The sequence below is a fragment of the Callorhinchus milii genome, unplaced genomic scaffold, assembly GCF_018977255.1.
Source record: "Callorhinchus milii isolate IMCB2004 unplaced genomic scaffold, IMCB_Cmil_1.0 Scaffold5, whole genome shotgun sequence".
NCBI classification, from domain to species: Eukaryota; Metazoa; Chordata; class Chondrichthyes; order Chimaeriformes; family Callorhinchidae; genus Callorhinchus; species Callorhinchus milii.
In genome coordinates this window covers 65,381,153-65,404,659 of record NW_024704746.1, presented here as the reverse complement: position 1 = coordinate 65,404,659, position 23,507 = coordinate 65,381,153, and the positions used below count along the sequence as shown (strand labels likewise).

The window sequence follows — 23,507 nt, the reverse complement described above, 5'->3', positions numbered from 1 at the left end:
AGAGTGCGCTTTCCATTCCAACAATCTGTCTGTGGAGTTTCCATGTGTGGGTGGGATGCGTGGCATTCTCAGTTCGGCTTGACTACCCTTAAGCAACGGTGATGGGTTTCAAATGGCTTCCAAAAAAAATCTTTATGGAACCCTGTTCAGCGTACGTGTGTTGTATGCTCACACTCAACTCTTCCTCCTTTTTTTATTTTCTTGCTCTTGCAGAGTGTCTAAGAAGAATCAACGACACCGACAAATTGCGTTTATAAAGCGCCTTTCACGCCGGGAGCACGTCTCGAGGTGCCGGGACTGTCGAGGCTTTAGCACCTTCATGAATAAGAGGAGGAGTCTCCATCAGCAAAGAGTGAGTGGTTTTCAAAGACAAGTAAACAAACTTGACATTAGGCGTGCTGCCTGGCAAGCTTCACACTGAGTTCCAACTAGGACCAGCTTACTTTGTAGGTCTTTGGCTTGGAGGATTAACAGGAGCTGAGTGGGAAGAATTCTCCACGCCCCGCTGAGTGGTTGCTCCTCCAAGTCCTGCCGACGAGCCAGGCTGTGCTGTCATTAGCATCGTCCTGGAGTACTGCGAATAGGAAATGAGATTACAAGATAATAATAGGCCTTGCATTTGATATAGCTCCTTATCACGTCTTCGGGAAGTCTCAAAGCGCTTCACAGAATATACTGTAAAGTGAATTGACTGTATATTTTGTGGGCAAAAGGTGGCAGCCAATTGCGCACCGCAGCGTCCCACAAAGATCACTACAAAGGATTCACTTGGTTCCGATGTTCTGTTTCCGAGCATGTCTGCCGTACATCAACCACCTTCCAGTAGCTCATTGAAAAGGCTATTGTTAATGTGTGATCCTGGACAGTGAGGTTGAACATATATTGTTTGCTGAAGCGAGGGAACTTGACGTTCTGTGCTTATCAGGAGTGTTTGAGTGTATTGTATATCGCAGAAATATGTTTTCTTGCAAGGATGTGGATTTCTTTTATTACCGTATCAGCAAACATGCACAGTCGTTCCTACATGAATCGTGATATTTTATTTCATCCAAATATATAGAGGGGGCAGACATTTGATAACAGTGAAATAATTTTCACCAAATCCAATTCTATTCTGAATTAAAAACTGGTGAACAGTCATTTTGTTTTTAATGTACATTTTTCCAGCGATTTATTTTTAGCTGAAGGAGATCATCGCTGAAGAGGAGAACATTTCTTTTCACTTTCGCTCCTACTATTGAGCACTCCAAGGTCAGATGCAGCACATTGGGATTCAAAATCAAGAAGGTTCTCTCAAATCTACGGAAGCAAGGTGTCCTAACCTCAGCACAGTAAATCCTTCTGCACCAATGGGTTGTGGAACCCTGTAGTGGATTGGTTAGTACACTCTCTTCTCAAGCGAAAGGACGAGGGTTCGATTCCGGGGAGGGGTGAAACCATAGACAAGTTTCCTTACTCAACACCCCTCTGTTTACCTAGCAGTAAGTAGGAATTGGCAGATTGCTTTCCAGGAGTAATAATCCGGCTCTTTCAAGAGCAATCCTTCTCATCGCATGGAGCCCAAGGAGAAACTTATCTTTTTAATCAAAGTACAGAACCTTAAAAAACACATCAAAGATGCAAAGGAGACATAACATAATTGCAGACAGTTATTAAAGTTATTAACGACAGCAGGATAATGCCACATCGCTCACTTGGAGCTCAGCGCTGCAACATTTGTGCAAGATAATGAAAGAACTGATAACACAGAAACATTGCGTGAGACGTGAAGACAATTGGGGTGCACTCCCTTCCATCCTCACTCACTATGTGTTGCCTTACTACGATGCTTACATGTGACAAAATAAACACAAAGTGAGGGTGGAGTGACGTTAAGGATATTCGACAGAAAGACAAAAAACACAGACAGGATGTAAGAAACAGATGTGAGGGAATTAAAATGGACAATCACAGGTCTGGCACACATTTACCATTCGTTCAAACAAGTCAGACAGTTGTGGGTGGTGAAGAAACTCAAATAGATTGGGCGCAAAATTCCTCTGGGCGCTACAAATAAAATTACTGCATAGGAACTGGAGCAGATCATTGAGTCTGTTCCTCCAGTTTATTAGAGATTAGTTGTGGATCTTTTAATCCTATTTCGTTGCACTTTCTCCAAATCCCTTAATACTCCCACTAACCCCAGGCTCTCCATCCCTGGCTCAGTTGGTAGCATCCTAGCCTCTGAGTTGGACAGAAGGACTTTTCTGGAACTCTTTGGAACTCCATCCCACAGTCCCTCCGCCTCGCCTCCTCCCTTTGCTCTTTCAAGACCCTCCTCTTCGACCGGGCATTCGGTCACCCTCCTCCCCCACCTCCTGCTCTCCACCCTACCCTCCCCGATCCTCACGCCCAGCTCGCCTTGGAACATCCTCCCGAATTGAAAGGTGTTAATCAAATGTAATGTTGTTGTTGTCTTCATTACAGAGTTTCGGAGAGATGGAAAGAGGGAGAAAAAAGAGAGAAGGGTGTCGAGCAATGGATCAGCAAAAGCACTTTACGAACCAAATGGCAATGTCGAGATGCCGTCCTTCAGATGAGACGTCAAAACCAAGATCCCATATGTGTCTGTCCAGTTTACAAATGATCTGGGACACTACCTCGAGTGGGGGGTGCTGTATAAATGCAGGTTGTTGTTGTTGATGACATTATGAACATCTGTGATCAGGGCTCCCTCTGCCTCCTTGTCCTCCTTGACCTCCCTGCCGCCTTCGACACTGTCGACCACTCTATCCTCATACACCTCTCCTCCTTACTTAATCTTTGCGGACCTGCCCTTGCCTGGTTCGATTCCTGTCTCTCTCACCGTCTCCACTTTGTTGCCTCTAATGGTTTCTCCTCCAGCCCCCGCACTGTCACGTCTGGGTCACCCAGGGCTCTGTCTTTGTCCCTCTCCTCTTTAATATCTACATGCTCCCCCTTGGTCATCATCCGCAGACATGGGGTCAACTTCCACATGTGTGCAGATGACACCCAACTCTATCTTTCTGCCTCCACCCTCAACTGCAGGACTACTGCTGTCCTGACAGACTGCCTATTCGACATCAAGTCCTGGATGAGCGCAAATTTCCTACAGTTGAATGTGAACAAGACTGAGGCCCTCCTGAGGCTCATACCAGCGCCTCTGGACCTCAGGCTCTGGCAGCATCAGCCTCCATGGTTGCACACTACAAGCCAGTCAGGAACCTCGGTATCTTATTCGACCTTCAACCGTCTTTTCTCCCCCACATTCAAGCCATGACCCGCTCTGCCTTCTCTCACCTCCGTAACATCGCCCGACTCCGCCACTACCTCACCCCTCAGGCCACTGAAACTCTTGTTGATGCCTTCATCACCTCCAGGCTTGACTATGCAAACGTCCTGCTTGTCGGCTTTCCCAACTCCTCCCTCCACAGGTGCAGATAATCCAGAACTCTGTAGCCCGTGTCCTCTCCTGCACCAAACTCAGTGACCCCATCTCCTCCATTCTCGCCCGACTCCATTGGCTCCCTATCCTTCAGAGGATCCAGTTCAAGATCCTGGTCCTCACATACAAAGCCCTCCATGGCCTCGCCCCACCCCACCTCTGCGACTTCCTAACCCCCTACTAACCCGCCCGTTCCCTCCGCTCAGCCGGCTCTGGCCTGCTCCATGTCCCCCGACCCATCCGCCCCACCATTGGCGGGAGAGCCTTCAGCCACTCTGCCCCCAACCTCTGGAATTCCATGCCCCAGTCACTCCGCCTCGCCCACTCCTTAGCCTCCTTCAAGACCCTCCTCTTCAACCATGCCATCGGCCACCACCCCTTCCCCTCCCTTCCCCCCCCCGACCCCAGCTCGGGTCTGAAGTGTTGTACTCTGTCCAGCGCCTTGGGACGTCCTCCCGACGTGAAATTCTCCCCAGAAAAAACACACCGACCAATTCACTTCACGACTCGTTGCGGGGCCATTGCTGTGAGCAAAATCAGGGATACCATGTGGGTGTCGCCCACAAACACAGTCGCTGTGTGTGAGTGTATCAGTGTGTGTGTGAGTGTGAGTGCATCAGTCAGTGTATGTGTATCAATGAGTGCGACAGTGAACATGAGTGTGTCAGTGAGTGTGTCAGTGAGCGTGTCAGTGAGTATGAGTGTGTCAGTGAGTGTGTGTGTGTCAGTGAGTGTGTGTGTCAGTGAGTGTGTCAGTGAGCGTGTCAGCGAGTATGAGTGTGTCAGTGAATGTGTGTGTGTCAGTGAGTGTCAGTGAGGATGAGTGTGAGTGTGTCAGTGAGTGTATCAGTGAGGATGAGTGTGTCAGTGAGTGTGAGTGTCAGTGAATGTGTCAGTGAGTGTCAGTGAGGATGAGTGTGTCAGTGAGTGTGAGTGTCAGTGAATGTGAGTGTGTCAGTGAGTGTATCAGTGAGGATGAGTGTGTCAGTGAGTGTGAGTGTCAGTGAATGTGAGTGTGTCAGTGAGTGTCAGTGAGGATGAGTGTGTCAGTGAGTGTGAGTGTGTCCCAGTGAGTGTGAGTGTGTCACAGTGAGTGTGAGTGTGTCCCAGTGAGTGTGAGTGTGTCCCAGTGAGTGTGAGTGTGTCCCAGTGAGTGTGAGTGTGTCAGATGGATAAGTGTGTATGAATGAGCTGAGAGATTCCCCCCCTCCCCCGCTCCCGCCCAGCCCCGCCCAGCCCCGCCCCCTCCCCCGCTCCGGCCCCGCCCCCTCCCCCGCTCCGCCCCGCCCCTCCCCCGCTCCGGCCCCGCCCCTCCCCCGCCCCAGCCCCGCCCCCTCCCCCGCCCAGCCCCGCCCCCTCCCCCGCTCCAGCCCCAGCCCCGCCCCCTCCCCGCCCCCGCCCCCTCCCCCGCTCCAGCCCCGCCCCCTCCCCCGCTCCAGCCCCGCCCCCGCCCCCGCTCCAGCCCCGCCCCCTCCCCCGCTCCAGCCCCGCCCCCTCCCCCGCTCCAGCCCCGCCCCCTCCCCCGCTCCAGCCCCGCCCCCCGCTCCAGCCCCGCCCCCTCCCCCGCTCCAGCCCCTTCCCCGCTCCAGCCCCTTCCCCGCTCCAGCCCCGCCCCCTCCCCCGCTCCAGCCCCGCCCCCTCCCCCGCTCCAGCCCCGCCCCTTCCCCTGCTCCAGCCCCGCCCCCCGTTGGTCACGTGGTGGTGGCGGCGGCGGCAAACGGCAGCCTGTGCTGATGACAAGATGGCGGCGGTGGCGGCGCCTCTTCCCCCGGAGAGCAGAGCCCTGACTTACTGCGTCCACAAATGGTCCAGTTACTCCTCCAGCTACATCCCCGAGTAAGTGACGCTCCCGTCCCCCCCCCCCCTCCCGGGCGCTGCTGGCCCGCGGGCCGCGTCACCTCAGCCCCGGGGCGGAAGAGGCCGCGACTGGGCCTCGGAAGCCTCGGGCTCGATTTAGACTGGAGGCCGGCAGACAGGGGGAGAGTGTGAGAGGGAGAGAGAGAGAGAGGGGGCAGGAGGGGGGGGATAAGGAGGCGGAGAGGATAAAGGGGGCCTCGTGGTGGGGGGGGAAGGGAGAGAGGGAGGGAGGAGAGGGAAAGAGTGGGGGAAACTAATAATAATCCTAATAATAATCCTTGGCCTTCGTTATGGCGCCTCGTCACGTCGACGAGAGCTTCACACACACACGAACACGCTCTCTCTATCTCTCTCTCTCTGATTGACCGTCACCTCTCCTTTCTAATGCTGTGCCATCCTCTCACCACCACTATCACCGTCCCTCTGTCTCTCTTTGGCAGAGGAGGGAGGGAGAGAGAGATAGAGAAAGAGATAGAGAGAAAGAGAGCTTCTTTTCTTCCTTCTCCTCCTTTGCTTTTTTTTGTATATATATATATATGTGTGTGTGTGTGCATATATATATATTATTTCATTTAACACCACTGCTAACCTGCTGCTGCGAGTGTCAGGTGAGCGGTTGAGAGATTCAGGTTTCGCCCCCCCCCCATCCCCCCCCAAAAAAATACCAAAGAGTCACTCCGCTTTGCGGCATACGTTCCCGCGAAGCGCTTCGGGGAGTCTCGAAGACGCGAGAATAAGGCGCCGCATCCAACGCAAGAAGGAAATTAATAATAATAATAATTTTGCGTTCGATATAGCGCCTCATCACTTCGTTGAGGCGTCTCTCCGCAGAATATACTGTTAAGTGACCTGACTGTAGATTGCGCAGTTTGTTTCTCGGCGGAGGAGGAGTGCTGCGTCTTATCTTCCTTCGCCTCCTTTCGAATTTTTTTCCAGTATACTTTTATTTAAAATCTGAGCAACCTGCTGCTGCAGTGAGTGTCAGACGAGTGTTGAGAGATACAGGTATTTGTGGGGAATTGACAGGGAGAGAAAGAGTTTGGGGGGGAAGAGAGAAAGAAGGAAAAAGGGAGGAGAACGAAAGAGGGGGAATTAATAATAATCCTTATCACGTAGTTGAGACCTCTCAAAGCGCTTCACAGAATTTACTGTAAAGTGTGTTGACTGTTATTTTGGGAGCATACAAACAACAGTCAGTTCACTTGAAATTGGGCAGAGGGGGAAGGAAGGGGAAAGTTGGGATGGGGAGAAAGGAGGGGGAAGAAGGGGAAATTGTTGAAATTGTACTTTATTTCCTACATCTTTAATGCCTGCTCCTTTTCAAAGATTAGATTATGCTGTATCGTTCTGTCTGTGGGAACTGCACTGCGAGACTTTGGGTTCTCACCACCCATTCCTTTGCACAGGGTATTCAATGGCATCTGAGGAAAATTTGATGCTCCTTTCAGAATTGATTTCTGTATTTATCAATAAAACCTTAAAATATATACGTGAAGTTGCAATAACACATGCATCATTTTGCCCACAAAATATACAGTCAATTCATTTTACAGTATATTCTGTGAAGCCTTTGAGACGTCTTGAAGACGTGATAAGGCATGATAATCAAATGCAAGCGTTAGTATTATCATTATTATTTCAATTTCTGGCTGATTTACCTTGTTTTCTTTTTATCATGGTCGAGATGACCATGTTTATTACTTTGTTGGCTAAGTGCTAATTTCTGAAATGTGCTAGTTTATTACAGAAGCCACAATTGTCTATGTTGAGGGAAAGAGAATCATCTTACGTATAATTCCATTAAGGTAGAATGGTGAAATTTTAATGCAATGCAGATTTAATTAATCAGAGTCTTTGAAGTTGCCCAATTCATTAAAATGAAGAAAAGCAAGAAACATAGTGACAAAGAAAAGTGAAAGGATCACCTATTGAATGGCAAGTCCTTTCTTGCAATTTTTTCTACAGTACGAGATGTGATTGAAGACGCACTCCAGATCCAGGAGTAATATTTAAGTCTTAGATGGTCTTGGGGTTTATAAATGGAAGAGTTAGGGGGCAAATTGATGTTTCGTACAAAAGAGAGATCTAGCTTTTTAGCAGCTTCACCAATGTATGAGCTGTGAGTATTTCACTTGAGATCAGAGATAGCCAAGTAAAGCCAAGTAAGTCAGGTGGACAAGGATGGTTAGTAAATCTGAAACTTGTTGTTGTTATTTTGATTTTAAGGGGCATAAAAACTGACATTGAAGAATTACACTAAATGACTTTTTGCTGTTTGCCCCCCCCCCGCCACCACCGGACGGCTGGGAGGGGCTGAATAATTTGATTTAAATAAGGATTGTGTGCTCTTTTGCTATGCAATTTGAAGAACATTGATCATTATGGAATAAAATCAGCAGCAGCTGTGGACAAGTTGGATGTCTAGTGGAAGAAATAATGATGTGGAGAAGGAGTAAATTGTGTGAGATACAAAGCCTTGCGGAGCTCCTGAGTTGATGGAAGAAAAAAACCCAAGGATAAGCCATAAAAATTACACACAGAACGTTGATTTGCAAATAGGTATCTTTGGACCAAAACTTGTTTCGAAGAACATGAAAGACTTGGTTAAAAATGTTCGAGATGTCAGATAATGACAAATGAATTGCCAAAGTTCAAGAGACGCTGAACTGAAACTTAACTTGCGAAGAGGATTATTTGAGTGGAGGATACAACAAAGAAGTTAGATATAAACCTTGATACAGCGATAGAACAGAACATAGTTATGGAGGGAAACTGTTAGTTGTCAGGACTAGAGTTTGAGAAGGAAAACAAGTAAAAGTGGTTGGCTTTTATTTAGGGCAGTAAGTCTGTCAGGAGGGTAAGTTTGTAACTTATGATATGCAGTTGACCATACTTATGTACTTTCCTCTGGAGAGATTTATCTTGGAATTTATTTATGTGATATGTTTCAATTACCTGTGGATAAATATTATGTGCTTCAAATATTGGCAGCCAATAACTCTGTACTTCAAACATTTGGAAAACAATTAGATACAACCTTTGATCAGCAAATAAAGCCAGTTCAAATGCGGGTTTTGAGATTATACTGTTACAAACGCTGATCTGAAGAACATCGTTTTGTTTAGAGTTTTCTGAAGTCAAGTATGCTGTAAGTTGTTTGTATTTGATGATTTCTGAACCATGAATAGTGCTGAAGACTGCAATAACTACAAGTTTGCTTATTGCTAAAACAGCAGAGGATTTAGTAATGAATGTCTGCCAACCGCTGGTATCAAACCTGTATTTTCCAAGTTAGATTTGTCCCTTTGTGGGTAATGGTAGTTGTGTGATCTAAGAAAATACTGACGTGAAAGGCGCTATACAAATGTAATTTTTTGTTCTTGTACTTGTATTGACTGCACAGGGCATTGCTGATGTATGTTAGCCATGTGGTTAAGTGCACAGTTGCATTTGAATAATTGAGTAAAGTATTTGCCAGTACATGGACAGATTTATATGCAGACAATCTACGTTTTTTGTTCATCAATGATACAGTTGTAATTGTTTGTGCCAGTTCTGGAAAGTGTGTGTTAACTGCTGTCCTCCCGGCAAAAACAGTAGATTTTACAAATTTTTAACAATTTTTACAAATTGTTTCCTTAAATTATAGTATCAAAGGAAACCTTGTGCAACTTGCTTTGCAAATCGAGGCATTTCAAGTCATGTTTCTTTTAATTGTCAAATAGTTACTGCTGAATAATTTCGTATTTCGTTAAAATGGTAGTTAGCGCAACAAATGAGCAGTGTTGTAGGTTCCTCACCTGTTCAATTCTATTGTTCTGGATTATTATCCAGATCCGTAGAAGTACAGATCAATGTCAATTATGTAATTCTTTGTGATTTGCCCAACAACCATAGAAAAAAGTAGTACTATGTCATTTGAGGACATATTGGAAATGTCCCATATTTATGGTGTGCTTTGGGTCAATTTAACAAAAATAACTGCATGTTTAGAGTCGGCCAAAGTAGAATTTTTTCCAAACGATAAATTGGAAAAATATTCTCCTGAAATTTGAAGTGGGTTGAGGAAGTGGAATTGAGGCATTTTGGTAAAATTCTACATGTGATGTGTTTGTATCTGCAGAACAATAAAGAGATAATTGAAATCAGCTATAGCTGGAATCAAAAAATGGACATGCAAAATGCTACGATGAATGTAAAAACTCTGTCTAGGGTATATTGCCAAGAAATTTACCAGAACCCGGTTCCAGATACTCTGCTGATCACACTTACAAATTGGAGAACATTTATTTTAATAGTTTGATTGGTATGCTGCATGGGTAGATGAATAATACAAGTTAGAAATAATTGTTCAGGGAGTAGTGAATATGCAACTAATGGGAATTCTTGTGGTGCTGTAGTAAAAAAAACACTGATGACTAAATTGCGTTGCTGCACAATCCACTGTTTGAAAAACTTATGCACAAAATTCAGTTATAGACCTTCAGTTTTCATCATTTGTTTTAATAATTTAGCATTTGATGTAGCACCTGATAACGTCGTTGAGATGTATCAAAGCGCTAAAATATTTTGTAAAGTGGATTGACTGCGCATTTGTGGGCGAAATGTGACAGCCAATTGCACACAGCAGTGTCCCACAAACAGTCGTGGATTGAGTGACCCAAATTATTTTTGAGAGTTTATTGCCCCTGGAAAGTGATCCGTCAATCGACTTAACAACCGGGTACCTACGTACTGCTGGTAAACAGAGTCGTGTGGAGTAAGAAAACTTGCCTAAGGTTTCGCCCTGACCGGGAATTCAACCTGGGACCTCTCACTTGTGAGGCAAGTGTGCTCACCACTACGTTACGTGACTCCAAATTATCATGTCTGTTATTATGCTTTAGATAATGAGTACACATCTGAGATGAGGTATTAGCGGAAATTTCAGTTTCTGTTTATATTGGAAACATTTGTTTTATTGTTTAAGGGCAAACACTAGATCTGGTTAGTTTATTGCCTACTTGGAAACTTGCTTCTATCAGAATTTATCAGATTTGGGAAACTTAGTCACTTTCAGATTGATTGCGTGGCACTTTTTTCTAAAAGAAAGTACCAGTTATCTCTGTATGTCCAATGGATTTAGCAGTTGGCCAATATAAATATGTGAATTTTATCTACTAAACTAAATAAAAGATGGTTAAGAATTTTGACTTAGAGGCCCTTAGCCTCAAGCCATGAATTGATTTGTCAAGTTGACCAGATCAGAGCTGAATGTGACCCAGGGATTTGGAAGTATAAACAATGACCTGATAAGTACATTTTCTTTACCTTTTGGTTGCGTCAGGCTATTTGCGGGAGATTTCCATTTCCAAATTGTCTGCCATGTATGCCTCCAAATGCAGTCATTGCACTTTACAGGAAAATTCGGAATGATGGATTGGGCCTGAAGAGTTAACTGCAGCTATAAGATAAATAGTGACTGCGTGGGTTATTTCTAATATTACCCCCTGGAGATTGTTTTTTTTNAACCAAAAAGTGTTCCTTTCTCTTGCTTCCATTCAATATTCTGCACTTTATGGATCTATTTCTTTTCTCCCTTTCCATTTCCACATTAATGCACTATTATGGCTGAGGTAGCGGACTAAAAATGTTGTTTGTGTAAAAAATGTTCTCTTCGACCGTGCCTTTGGTCGCCCTCCCAGCTATCTGCCTTCCCTCACCCCTATACCACCCCTCCCCCATGCTCAGGCTCCGACACCTGACTGTTCAGTACTTTGGGACGTCCTCCCGACTTGAAAGATGCTCTATAAATGTGATTTTGTTGTTGTTGTTTCTGCTGACTTGTAGCTGGATATTCATGCATTTCAAACAAAGAATACATTGCAAAACACAGCCACTCAGCTGACTTACAAAAAGATTAAAATTTGATCAGTTGATTTATTTGTAGGACTGGTTTTATGGTTCACAAATGGTTAAATATGGTAGTCTTGGTGATAAAGAACTGGATGGCAAGATCTATGGTTTTTAAGCATTCCAGTAATTGATTTGGAGCCCTAAAAGACTGGCTTAGTTATAATCCCCAGGTCATTGGCTTTGCTCTGTGCATTCATCGTTGGTCTTTTATTCTGTGAAATGCTCGATCTGCAACTCAAGTGCAGTTCAAATTTAGCCTTCATCTATGAATCTTAATACTACTAATTTGTTCCCAGTGGGTGTAATGTGCCTTTTCGTATTAAAGCAAGGGCAAGAAAGACTGCTTGACCGAGCCTAATTTCACTCAGATTCACTATAATTGACTTTAGAAATAATTTCTGTATTGCTTTATTCCATTGAAATGTGGCCCATTGGCGGGTTAGCTTGCTTACTCCGCATGCCTTTGTTTACCTAGCAGTACGTAGGAACCCGGTTGTTAGTCGATTGGTAGGTCGCTTTTCTGGGGCTAATAATCGTTGAAGATGTAATAAGGCGCTGTATCAAATGCAAGGATTATTATTGTTATTATGATAGTATTCATTGCCGAGGCTAATGTGCTGATGTCCGAGGAACCATAGTTTTGTAAGGAAAACAGTTTCCAAAACTAAGATTGGAGCAAGGGAAGGATCGCATTTCCAGTTATCTGGCAACCGTGCTATTTCTGGCACTAAATTCATGCAATGGTCGAGAACCAACATTGTCTTTAAAATTTTAACTGTTGCTTCTCAGTTGATGTTGCACTGCGATGATCAGCCTTAAGCTGTTTACCTCCCTCTTCCCCATGCACTAAAAGGCAAGCTCCTAATTTAACATAAATAGCTGGATTTACTGGTGCTATAAATCCCACATTAGACGCTTGATTTGCTCAGCTTTCTGTTTGCTGCTGTGAAGTCTGGTCTGCAGACAACCATCACTATTAAAAGAAAATGTACACAGCTTGTGGGGGTACTCGTAAATTCAGTGGTTTTTTTTCGGTTTAATCACTGGAATTGACGAGTAAAAGTCTCCCCTAGTGTGCGTGGCAACCCTAACACTGTACATCTTATTCATTGTACTCTAAATTATATTTTAAGAGCCTTGAGACATCCTCCTGACATGAAAGGCGCTATATAAATGTTAATTTTCTTGTAAATTGTGTTGTCTAAACTTTAGCATTTTAAGTGAAAAATGGAACACATTTGTGAGGTCCCTTGTATGCCTGCTATTTGCGCATTTTATATGCAGACTTCAAAATCAGTGTCTTATACCACATTTCATCTTGCTTTTCGTTTTGTGAAAATGGTATAGCAATGAGGAATGCTTTCCTGGTTAGTTATTTAGTTTCTGACAGTATTGGTTTTACCTCCTATCCAAGTAGCTCAGCCGAAATAAACAACAACAACTTGCAGTTGGCTGCCGCGGTTTGCCTACAAAATATAGTCAATTCACTTGATGGTATATTCTGTGAGGCACTTTGAGACGTCGCGAAGATCTGATAATGCAAATGCAACTTTAAGGATTATTATTATTTGTACAGCACCGTTCACGTGGGGCAGCCTCTTGGAGCGATTAACGGTGGCGGATGCCGAGTCAGGGGGAGGGAGGAGATGACTGTAAGCACCGTCAAAGAGGAAGTCTTTAGTCATGATCTAGAAGAGGGGAAAGATGGAGGGATTCAGGGAGAAAGTTCCAAAAACTTTGAGGCGTAGTGGCTGAAAGCGTGGCCGCCGATGGTGGAGCGGAGGGACAAACAGGAGACTAGAGACAGCCGAGCGGAGGCAGTGGAGTGGGGAGAGAGGCGGTCGAAAGGTAGGGAGGTGGCATCTTGATACGAAAATTAATGGATTGCATTGGTCTTTTTTATGTAGACTGCAAAGAACGAAATGATCTGGAATGTGCAAAAGAGTGGTCAGAGAACTATGACTTGGTCATATTTAGCTAAACTGGTACATAGTGCGGACTTGAAGATTTTGATTGATTTCCACTTTATTTATTTGGAATGTTAATTTGATTTGCTTGGGATTTGATTTTGTTTTAAGCGGAAGGCATTTATTTGAGAGAACAGATCATTGTGTTGGAATAGTTGAACTTGCAGCCAACTTGGGGAGAAAGCTGGCGATGGGGAGAAAGCTGGTGATTGGGGTTAGTGAAAGTGACTTGCTCTGTCAAAGAGCCGGCACAGACTCGATGGGCCGAATGGCCTCCTTCTGTGCCGTAACAGTCTATGAATCTGTAAAAACTGCTTGATGTAGGTCATAATGCCAGGAGTGGTGGGGGGGAAATCCTGTAATGCCATGAGTAGTAGTATGATGTGACTATTAAATGAAAAGCTTGTGACTATCGGGTTGGTGACGGCTGATTTGGGATTTTGTTTTCTTTCAGAAACATTTTGGTGGACAAACCTCACGACCAGTCTTCAAGATGGTCTTCTGAGAGCAACTACCCTCCTCAGGTGAAAGCCCTTAACTCTTTGTTTTCTTCCTTGGAAATAGCTATTAATAATAATAATTAATATTAACCTTGTTAGTATCTTGATTAATATATCATTGCACTCCTGACTTTTGTCATTTTATAATGCTTCACAGAACTTTCAACTTGTGTATTTTTCTTTTCTTTCCTTCTCTCTCTCCCCCCCCCCCTCCCCCCCAAAGAAAAAACAAACCTGGTGAGATTGCTTGGCTTATTGCTATTGCAACTCTTCCCTTCACAAGCTGCAGATCATCCAAAATTCTGCAGGTTGTGTACTCTCGCACACCAGGCTCTGTGACCCCATCACTCCCACCCTCACCCGACTCCACTGGCGCCCCATTCCCCCAGAGGATCGAATTTAAGATCCTCGTTTTCAAGGCCATCCATGGCCTTGCCCCCTCCTACCTCTCTGACCTGCTGACTCCCTACCCACCTGCCCGCGCTCTCTGTTCATCGGGCTCCGGCCTGATCCATGTCTCCCGCCCTACCATCGGTGGCCGGGCTTTCAGCCTCTCTGCCCCCACACTCTGGAACTCCATCCCGCAGTCACTTTGCCTCGCTTCCTCCCTTGCCTCTTTCGAGGCCGGTCTCCTCTTCAGTTGTGCCTTAAGTCGCCCACCCACCTCTCTGCCTTCCCTCACCCCCACCCCACCCCTGCCCCATGCTCAGGTCCTGACTCCTGATTGTCCAGCTCCTTGGGACGTCCTCCCGACGTGAAAGGCTCTCTATAAATGTTATTTTGCTGTTGTTATAAAAGTTTGAAAGTAGTTATATAGCATTGCACCAGAAGATTTTAAGCTAGCTAATTCTTGTTCTATTTGGTTTGGTCTGTAAGATGAAATTTACCTCCTTATATGCTGTTCATACTATAGTTTGGAGGGTTGTATCAGTCTGACTTTTCTTCCTTTGCCGGTATAAATCTGTCATTAATAATAATAATAATAATCCTTGCATTTATCTCGACTTGGTCTTACCGAAAAGGAGCTTGACTTAGAATTTGATTTCATGCCAGACATCAAAATTTTGATGTCAACTGGATTAGCTCCACATTGATTGTTGATCCAAATCTTTTTGTACTTCACATTACCTGAGATAAATCAGATTTTTAATCCATTATGTGGGTATACATGTCCAGAAAGCGCAAACAACTGTGGAAATCATTTGGGGGAATTTACATCTAAACTGGAAAGCTCTATTGCTTCAGAAAGTTCCATTCTAAGGAAAGGCATTAAAATGGTATAAATTGATAATTCGTCTGCAATGCACTTGAACTTTCGGTCACAGAGGTGAATGAACTTTATTCTGCTCTGACATGAGGTCAGGCTCACCATCTGCCAAAATACTATCGTGCTCAGTTGCATTAATAACAATAAAAATCCTTGCATTTGATATAGCTCCTCATCATGTCATTGAGACATCTCAAAGCGCTTCACAGAATATACTGTAAAGTGGATTGACTGTATTTTGTGAGAAAAATGTGGCAGCCAATTGTGCTGGGGAGCAGTTAATCGGGAAGTAAAAAGAAAATGACTGAAATAAGGACATGAATGAAAACGCCAAAATTTCAAGTGTAAATTTTTTGTTCAGCTTCACGTCCTTTGGGCCAACGCTCATGTCAGTCATGACCGAGTGGTGGAAACTTTTGTAGCATTTATGGCTAAGTGTGTAAAGAAAGGCAAAACTGATGTGCATGACCGTAAGCAATGGATCAAGAGTTTTCCTTCTGAGAGCAGACATAAAATAGGAGGACCAATCAATTGAATGCTGTCTTGCTTATTGAGCCTGGACTGCAGCAGAACTCCGCAAGAGAAATAACATGAAGTAGGTTTTTGAGAGAGATCTGTTGTGACAGATGTGTACCCCTATAAACCTTATTCAGTTGAAAAGCATTTCAAGCAGTGATTCTGCACAAAAGGTGTATTTAACATGAACAGAATGTTAGGCGTGCAAACACGGTAACTAATTTACATTAACAAATTTCCGCAGATCAGCAGCCAATTAATTTGAAAGTTTTGGGATGAATTTCGGAGCCGGAGGAATACTTATTTTTAAATTAACAAGGGAGTAAAATGAAGTTGCAAAAAATCAGTGGAACATGACAGTTTCTCATTAACTCGACTGGCTTAATTTGAAACTGAATACAAATTCGTGTAGTACCTGAAACAAAATGTTATTTTGTAGGTTATTAGAAAACAATTTTTAATTCTTGGCTCTAGGTTGAGTTGATCCATGACTGATCATTTATTTTTATCAGATTATACAACAATCTCTCCAGAACGCTACCCAGCTTAAAGGGGGCTATATAAGTGCAAGATGTTGTTCATGTAAAGCAGCATCGTCTTAGACACAAAGGTCTACGCTGCAAACCCTCCATTATTCTATCTGCCATTCTGAGTTATGCTGAAAAAAAGTAATTGTTTTTGTGCAATACAAAAGGGAGAAAATTGTTTTATATTGGCAGGATTTTTAAAAAAATTCAACAAATAAATTTGCTAACCTTAGGTTTTCACACTGCACTATGTAGCATAATTGTATAACTGTATAAAATTTACTGCATGCATGAAGATTTCTTCATCTCGTCTCTAGAAGAGCATTAGTTTAAAATTATACTTGGAACTAGATTTATCTAAACTGTCAGCATTTGACAGGTAATTTACCTGTATAGCGTTTTGAGATGTTTTTGATGTGATAAGACACTATATAAATGTAAGCTTGTTTGTTTCTCTTTATTTGAGTTTAGATACCTTAGTTTCAGTGGGATAATGGTACAAAACATTAAGTGCATTAAATGTACGAAAGCAGGCTTGACAATTTTGTGTTCGAGTTCTCTTGTTTTATCATCACAATTTCAAATGTTTGTCTTAGAGCTAAATCATTTCAGCATTTTAAAGACTGGGAACATTTCTTTCATCTGACTCCTTACTGAAAACCAGTTCACTTTTGTGACCTTTACCCAATCATCTTTGTTCTTCGAAGTACCATACTTTTGGTCTCTAAATTTGGTGTTAGTGAGTTCTCTATCTCGCTAGTTGGTGAGCCTTATTGGTTATCCCTTCAGATTGACCAGATACCTTGACCACACCAAAATTGTTCTCTTAGTAATTTCTCTTAGTAAGTTCTCCACTTATTCTGTATCCATGTGCTGTGCTTAGAGACTTTATGGGGTCCCAAATACAAAAGTTGATACCTTCTGCTCCTTATCTGCTTTAAATTCAGAAAGGTCTAAATGAATTCAACCTTTCGAATGCTGCACTTGTCTGTGTGGTTTGGCGTGATCAATAGTATTATTTCGGAGTATGTGCTCAGCATAGACCTATCCAGAACTCTACTCTATGCTATCAGAAGAGCTTATCTATAAGTCATTGAACTATGATTGCTGTATCAGCTCCTCTTCGGCAAGCTATTTTGCCATTAATTCTGTGCATCTCCTTCTTTAAAGGCTTCACAGAACTTTATTAAATGCCTCTAAAATTTCTTTGATACTTTAGCCGGTGGAAAGCTTTAATGTCCACAGATTTATTACCTTCCCAAAAAGCTCCATTATGTTTGCGAGATGACCCACTGAAACCATTGCACGACTTTTATCTCTGTGAATGATTCTCCTCTTAAAAAATTGTTCTGAACATTTCTACGCTTATCAACTTTTAACAAATCTGCATTTCAATTAATTTCTTTCTTCGCTTTCACTACCTTTGAAATGCTTTTATAAAATGCCATTGTACATTCTTTAATTTTCCTTTCAGTATTTGATCCTGAAACTTGAGAGGCCAGCTATAGTCCAGAGCATTACCTTTGGCAAGTATGAAAAGACCCACGTCTGCAACATGAAGAAGTTCAAAGTTTATGGGGGAATGAGTGAAGAAAACATGACCGAACTGTTATCAAGGCAAGTCATCAAGTTTATTGGCTGTCGCGTTTCGCCCAGTCAATTCATTTTACAATATATTCTACGAAGCGCTTTGAGACTTCTCAACGACATGATAAGGCGCTATATCAAATGCAAGGTTTATTATTACTATATTTCTCAGCAATGACTGAATTGTTTTCTTCTTCAGGTTAAAGTTTAATCTTTTCAGAGAAACTTTTCTATCAATAGATTCTTGGGTTGATGGCTAATTTGGACTAATTTGTGTTTAATTTTAAATGTGTCGATCCCCTTCTCAAAGCTCTTCGGACTTTCTATAAAGTGCAGTGAACCGTATTTGTAGGAGAACTAGCCAGTTTTGCCTACAGAGTGTAGCTAGTATGGAGCAGGCATTAAGCATTACAAAAGTCATAGAATTGAGAATGTTATAATCAACTCACCCGGCAAGTGAAACATTCAATATTTTAGGTACTGACTAGTAGCTTTTGTTCTATCATGAATTATGAATGAGCACATTATTTGAATTGTTTTTGAATTGAGGAGAATCATCTATTAATTTTGAAACCTGGGATTGATTCACAGTGGCTTGAAGAATGATTACAACAAGGAGACCTTCACCTTGAAGCACAAAATTGATGATCAGATGTTCCCCTGTCGATTCGTTAAAATAGGTAAGGTTACTGATTGAGTTCTTCTTATTTTCTTAAAAAGAAAAAGTTTTGAACGGGAGTAGAATATCATCACCCAGATGGAGCAAAGCCACTAATATACATAAATGGTCTTTTTTCAAATGTTCCCCCATCCTTGCATGGTTGAAGCAAAAGGCATCAATGCATTTAAAAGGAAATTTGTTTTGTACATGAGATAGAAGGGAATAGTAAGGGTAGAGGCTTGTGTCGGGTCAAATAGCCTGTTTCGTGCTGAATCATTCAATGTAATTCTATCCTCCCCTCCTTGTGATGTGTTCCGAGTGCAATATGCTTCAAAAGTACATGTGTTTGAAGCCTATTAGAGGACGCGTGCTACAGAAAATGTGCGCACACCCGAACTGTAGATCAGGGAAGTCCAATTGGCGGCCGATTTCATCCGCGCCCCATCTCCCTCCTTCCATTTTATCTGGCCCACCTGCTCCCTCCATAAACCGTAAATGTAATGTTATGTTTCTGGAAGGAAAACACCAAAATGTTTATGCAGCCCGCAGTCTTTTCTCAAATAGGGCATCTGGCTCTCAGGTTGGACCACCCTGGCATCGATAAATCTTAAACCCTAAAACGTAGTTTGAATCTTGTCTTAAATTACTTCTGACCAACTGATTCATATCATCCGATTCAGTTATATTTTCCTTTTCCCACGCTGGCCATTGTAAGACCCCATTCAGTGTGATTGCCAGTGAAGTAATACATTCAGTTTTCTGCTGTAAGCCTTTGGCCACGGGAAACTGAATTAAATCTTTTAAGTACTGCGCTTGTTTTAACCCTTTATGTGTTAAGAACAGTTATTTTGGGCACATTTGAATTGCTAATCCCGCTCATTTTCATCAGTAGCATCTCAATTTGTCAGAAAGTATTTATTTTCAAAGGGCACGCTGACCTAGTTCTATCGATCTTAAGATTGGAGCAACATGAGTCTTCAGAGCCAGGTTTCGGAAGGTATATGGATTAGAAGTATTTTTCAAATTTAAGAATACAAGGAATAAGGAATATCGGGGAATAAAGAAAGAAATTAATAGAGACTCTCCCAATTGTATCATAATCAGATGGGTGCCTGACACGTGCAGAAATCAATCACAATGCAATGTTAGAGTATCCAAACTGCTGAGTTTGCTGGTCACAGCCGGGGAGGATAAATTGGCCTGGCCTTCGTAGGGGAAGGAAGGGGGAAATGAGCCAGGCGACCTGCTCTTTCTGCAGCATCATCTACTGTTTATATGTTGATGTAGCAAAGGTGCGTGAGTGGGCAAAGATTGGAGGCGCTATCAATGGACGGTGGATGGGTTTACTGGTCTTGAGGTATGAGGAAAGTGATTCAGCTGTTCCTGAAGCTAATATTCACCTTTTTTTTCACAAATAGTTCCATTAATGTCCTGGGGCCCCAGCTTTAACTTCAGCATCTGGTATGCTGAACTACATGGGATAGATGAACCAGATGTTGTGCAACCATGCCTTAACTGGTACAGCAAGGTAGGCCTATTTATTGTGTTACATTTAAGCAATCTTATTTCATGTTAAATTATGTTAATGCTTGATACTTCTGATGATCGCTTTCTAAACTGTTTGGATACAAACTAGACAGTCACTCCACTCTACAGTAAATTCTGTGAAGCGTTTTAAGATGATTCAGTGATGTGATAAGGGGTTTATTTCCACATTTAGTTTGAGTTAAGTAAGGTGAATTTACACCGACCCCCCCCCCCCCCCCACACACACACACTATCACCAGTGGCTGAAGACTTTTGAAGGGTGGTTTTGGACAGCTGGGTGTCTTTCCAGAAAGTATTAGGTGCAGGTTGGCCAGAGCCAAGGCTTGGGGACCCCAGAGTGCGCGTTGGGGTAACTGCTGGAGTGTTAACCAGCTAAAACTGCATAGGTTGCCATTGGATAACTCTGTCTGGCTTTCCTGCTGCTTGTCCAGCTGGGACCACTCTACCCCATTGGGCTTTGGCTTATAGAGTAGTTCCGAGGAGATCCTGCTTACCACTACAAGAATAACCACAAGTTGGTCATTCGACATCCAACAAGCGTGGGTTTGAGCCCTCACCAGCTGGATGATAGGTACCAGGAACTCCCTACGAGCTTCCCGGTGGGCAACACAGTTCAGCATGAAATGGGTTTGCAAACAATGAAAACCCGAGTTATGTAATCCAGCGCCTTGGAACGTCCTCTCGACGTGAGAGGCGCATGGTGTGCAAACCTGCATGATAAATGCTGATTCAGTTTGGTGAGAAATTGCATCAAAATAAGGAAGTGGTAGCTTCCAGTGAGTCAACCTTTGGCAGCACCTGAATTAGTGAGCTCATTGGCATGTTAAGTCCTTAAATTACTCAATAGTAAGGAAATAAAGTAACCAATGGTAGATTCACTGAAGTGAAATAGGAAAATTAGCATTCGTTGAAAAAGGTTCCCTGGGGCTTCTTTTTCGGTGTAATAATGATGATTCCTACCGCCTTTCATGTTGGAAGAACGTTTTATTTGTCAGTAGATGGAAAGCTAAATTAATTTCCCGCAGTGTTGCTGTTTATAGTATTTTATAGTATTGGTAAACATTTAGCCATTCATTTTCAGTTAGTTGCATTTTTAATATCATTTAAATAAAAGGAATAAAAAAATATAATTGAGTGTCTAGCCTAGGTCAATTTACTGATCAAACCCAGAAGCATTTTACTTTATGAGGTGTTTTGATTTGCTCTCATTTTTTCACGATAAAAGTCAGTATTTGGTGAGCAGTGAAATGTCCTAGTTGACGATGATCTCAATCTCCTGTCAGTCACCTTCTGCTAATCGTAAAAGCTTCTTGTAACCTTTGCACAGCTTGATCCCAGAGTTTAGCTCTTTACAGGCAGTGAATATAATAAGTCAATGAGGGGTGAGCTAGGATTCAAGTGCCTTTTTAGCTGAATGCAATCATCAGTATCTGAGAGCAGCGGGAATACAAGAATTGTTTGCATTGAACTATTGCTGTGCTTCACTGCAGTTTTAAGGCCTGATCTGAGTAGGAGGTAAATTTTAGATGTAATGGAGGTTTACAGCTATTCCTTCTGAGCTGAGAGCTGTTAACCGCCAACGTCTCCATAATTTCGAGCCCTGTGTAATTAGAACTGAGGCACTTATCTGGCTTTACATTTGCAGAAAGACAGTTATGTAAGCGTTGCCAGTTAAAGCTTTCACTAAAATTGAATTTGGATTTGAAAGTCTCTTGACTTGAAACTCTTAACTGTTTCCAGATTACCCTCTAATAAAACCAGTTCTATATAGGATTGTCCGAAATCTATTTTGTGAACACTGGGAAATAGTTTTTATCATTTTGTGCTTTGAGTCTAAAGTAAAATGAAATGTTTTCCTTGTATGCCACCCCCTAGTTTAGCAGGGAGTTCCTGATACCTATCTTCCACCTAGTGAGGGCTCAAACTCACCTTTGTTGGATGTCAAACGACCAACAAGTGACTGTTCTCCTTGGGCGTGGAGGTAAGTGGGGTCTCCTTGGAGCTGAACTGGCTGTCGGAATCATGCCCATCCTCTGCAGCTGTCTCGGTCGTCCAGGTTCCTGAGCCAGACGGGTCTGTAGCACTCCCAAGGCACTGCTGATAACAGACCAGCCAGGCTGGCTCAATGTCAGGACTGACTGAACTGGCTCCAAGGAAACCTAGCCTAACTCCTTTCGTCCAGAGGTTAATTTCAATGGTAAGCTATGAGGTTTACCACATATGCTGAGGTCCCAAACCTTGGCTCTTGCCTGCCTGTGCCTAAAACGCTCTAAAATAGGTAAGCAGGGTGCGTCCATTTGGGGAGACAGTGTGTATTTCATTCCAAACATGGGAATTTCCACGTGTAGGTGGCATACATGGAACTCTGTCTGCTTTGTATTCTCTTAAGGACGGTGATCGGATTCTGTATGTGTGAGACACTCAGTTGACCAATAAAATGTCTCACTGACAGAATTATAAGCGAGGAGTGCAAAATTGACTTGCTTCCAAGTTGTCAAGTTGCTGATAGAGAGAGAGAGAGAAGCCAAGCATTCGAGCAAAACTAAAACAACACCACACACTAAGCAAAATAAAAGAAGCTTTATAACACCTTAAAATTCGCCCTTGAGGGTCGTTTAAAGAAAAAGAGAGCGAGGGGAGTGGGGTGAAAAGTCACAAAAATAAATTAAGAACGAAAAACACACACAAAAGAATTATTTGCAAGAGGACCCGGGTTCAATTCTCTTGAGGGGTGAAACCTTAGGCAAGTTTCCTTACTCCACACGCATGCCTCTGTAAGTAGGTTGGTGGATTGCTTGTCCGGAGGTAATAATCCCTCCAAAAAAGTTAAAAAAATAATGCTAATACGATCACTGATTCCATGACTGTTTATAGGACACTGTTGTGCACAATTGGCTGCCGCATTCGCCCACAAAATATGCAGTCATTTCACTTTACAGTATAGTCTGTGAAACGCTTTCAACCGTTTCAACGATGTGATGAGGCGCTATATCAAATGCAAGGATTATTATTACAAATATTACATTCTTTGTAGACCTGCACAATAAGTAAAGGAGTACCATAGTGATGGGCACTGTAGTGAAGTTCCATAGTAATTGCACAGTCAACGCATGAACAACTTAGTGTAACACACACACACACACACAGGCTAAAACATAACCTGGCATAAACATTTTTCACCATTTCCTTATGTTCTAGTAGTACCGTGAACAGGAAGCCATTAGGCTGTGCCTGAAACATTTTCGCCAGCACAACTACACTGAGGCCTTTGAGTCACTGCAGAAGAAAACTAAGATTGCATTGGAGCACCCGATGTTGACGGAACTGCACGACAAGTTAGTCCTCAAGGGCGATTTTGATGCTTGCGAAGAACTGATTGAAAAAGCTGTAGATGGTGAGTTAACTGCTTCCTGACGTCATCCCTAATAACTAAATAATCCAATAATAACCTCTGATTGTAATCACCATTGCTCTTGAAGTGTTCCCTTATTCTCATGTGGAGGAATGGGTATTCTAAATCTGGAACTTAATCGTGGTGCTGTTAATAAAGCCCAATAATAAATGAGGGGGAAATTCAGTGTTTCAGTGAACTAATAACTTTTTGTATGTTATCGCAGAATTTGTTGACTGGGTTCTGCTTTACTTTGGCTTTCTTTCCCTCCCTTGAGTTGTGATCGGGCGAATGACGCTTAGAATGCATGAATGCTGTTTATATGCCATTTCATTGGTGATTTTGT

The 23,507-nt window shown here is 43.0% G+C and overlaps 1 protein-coding gene across 2 annotated transcripts in view; it reads left to right on the top strand.

Annotated features, from left to right (window-relative positions):
- Nucleotides 1–5,148: 5,148 nt before the first annotated feature.
- The window catches only part of mkln1 (muskelin 1, intracellular mediator containing kelch motifs), a 64,458-nt gene continuing 46,099 nt past the window's right edge, over nucleotides 5,149–23,507 (top strand). For both annotated transcript variants that reach the window (XM_007890829.2, XM_007890828.2), the window contains exons 1-6: nucleotides 5,149–5,281; nucleotides 13,619–13,688; nucleotides 17,449–17,591; nucleotides 18,153–18,241; nucleotides 19,641–19,750; nucleotides 22,972–23,164. In XM_007890829.2, the coding sequence (XP_007889020.1) occupies nucleotides 5,187–5,281; nucleotides 13,619–13,688; nucleotides 17,449–17,591; nucleotides 18,153–18,241; nucleotides 19,641–19,750; nucleotides 22,972–23,164 (700 nt within the window). In that variant the 5' untranslated portion in view covers nucleotides 5,149–5,186. The remainder of the gene's footprint in view (nucleotides 5,282–13,618; nucleotides 13,689–17,448; nucleotides 17,592–18,152; nucleotides 18,242–19,640; nucleotides 19,751–22,971; nucleotides 23,165–23,507) is intronic.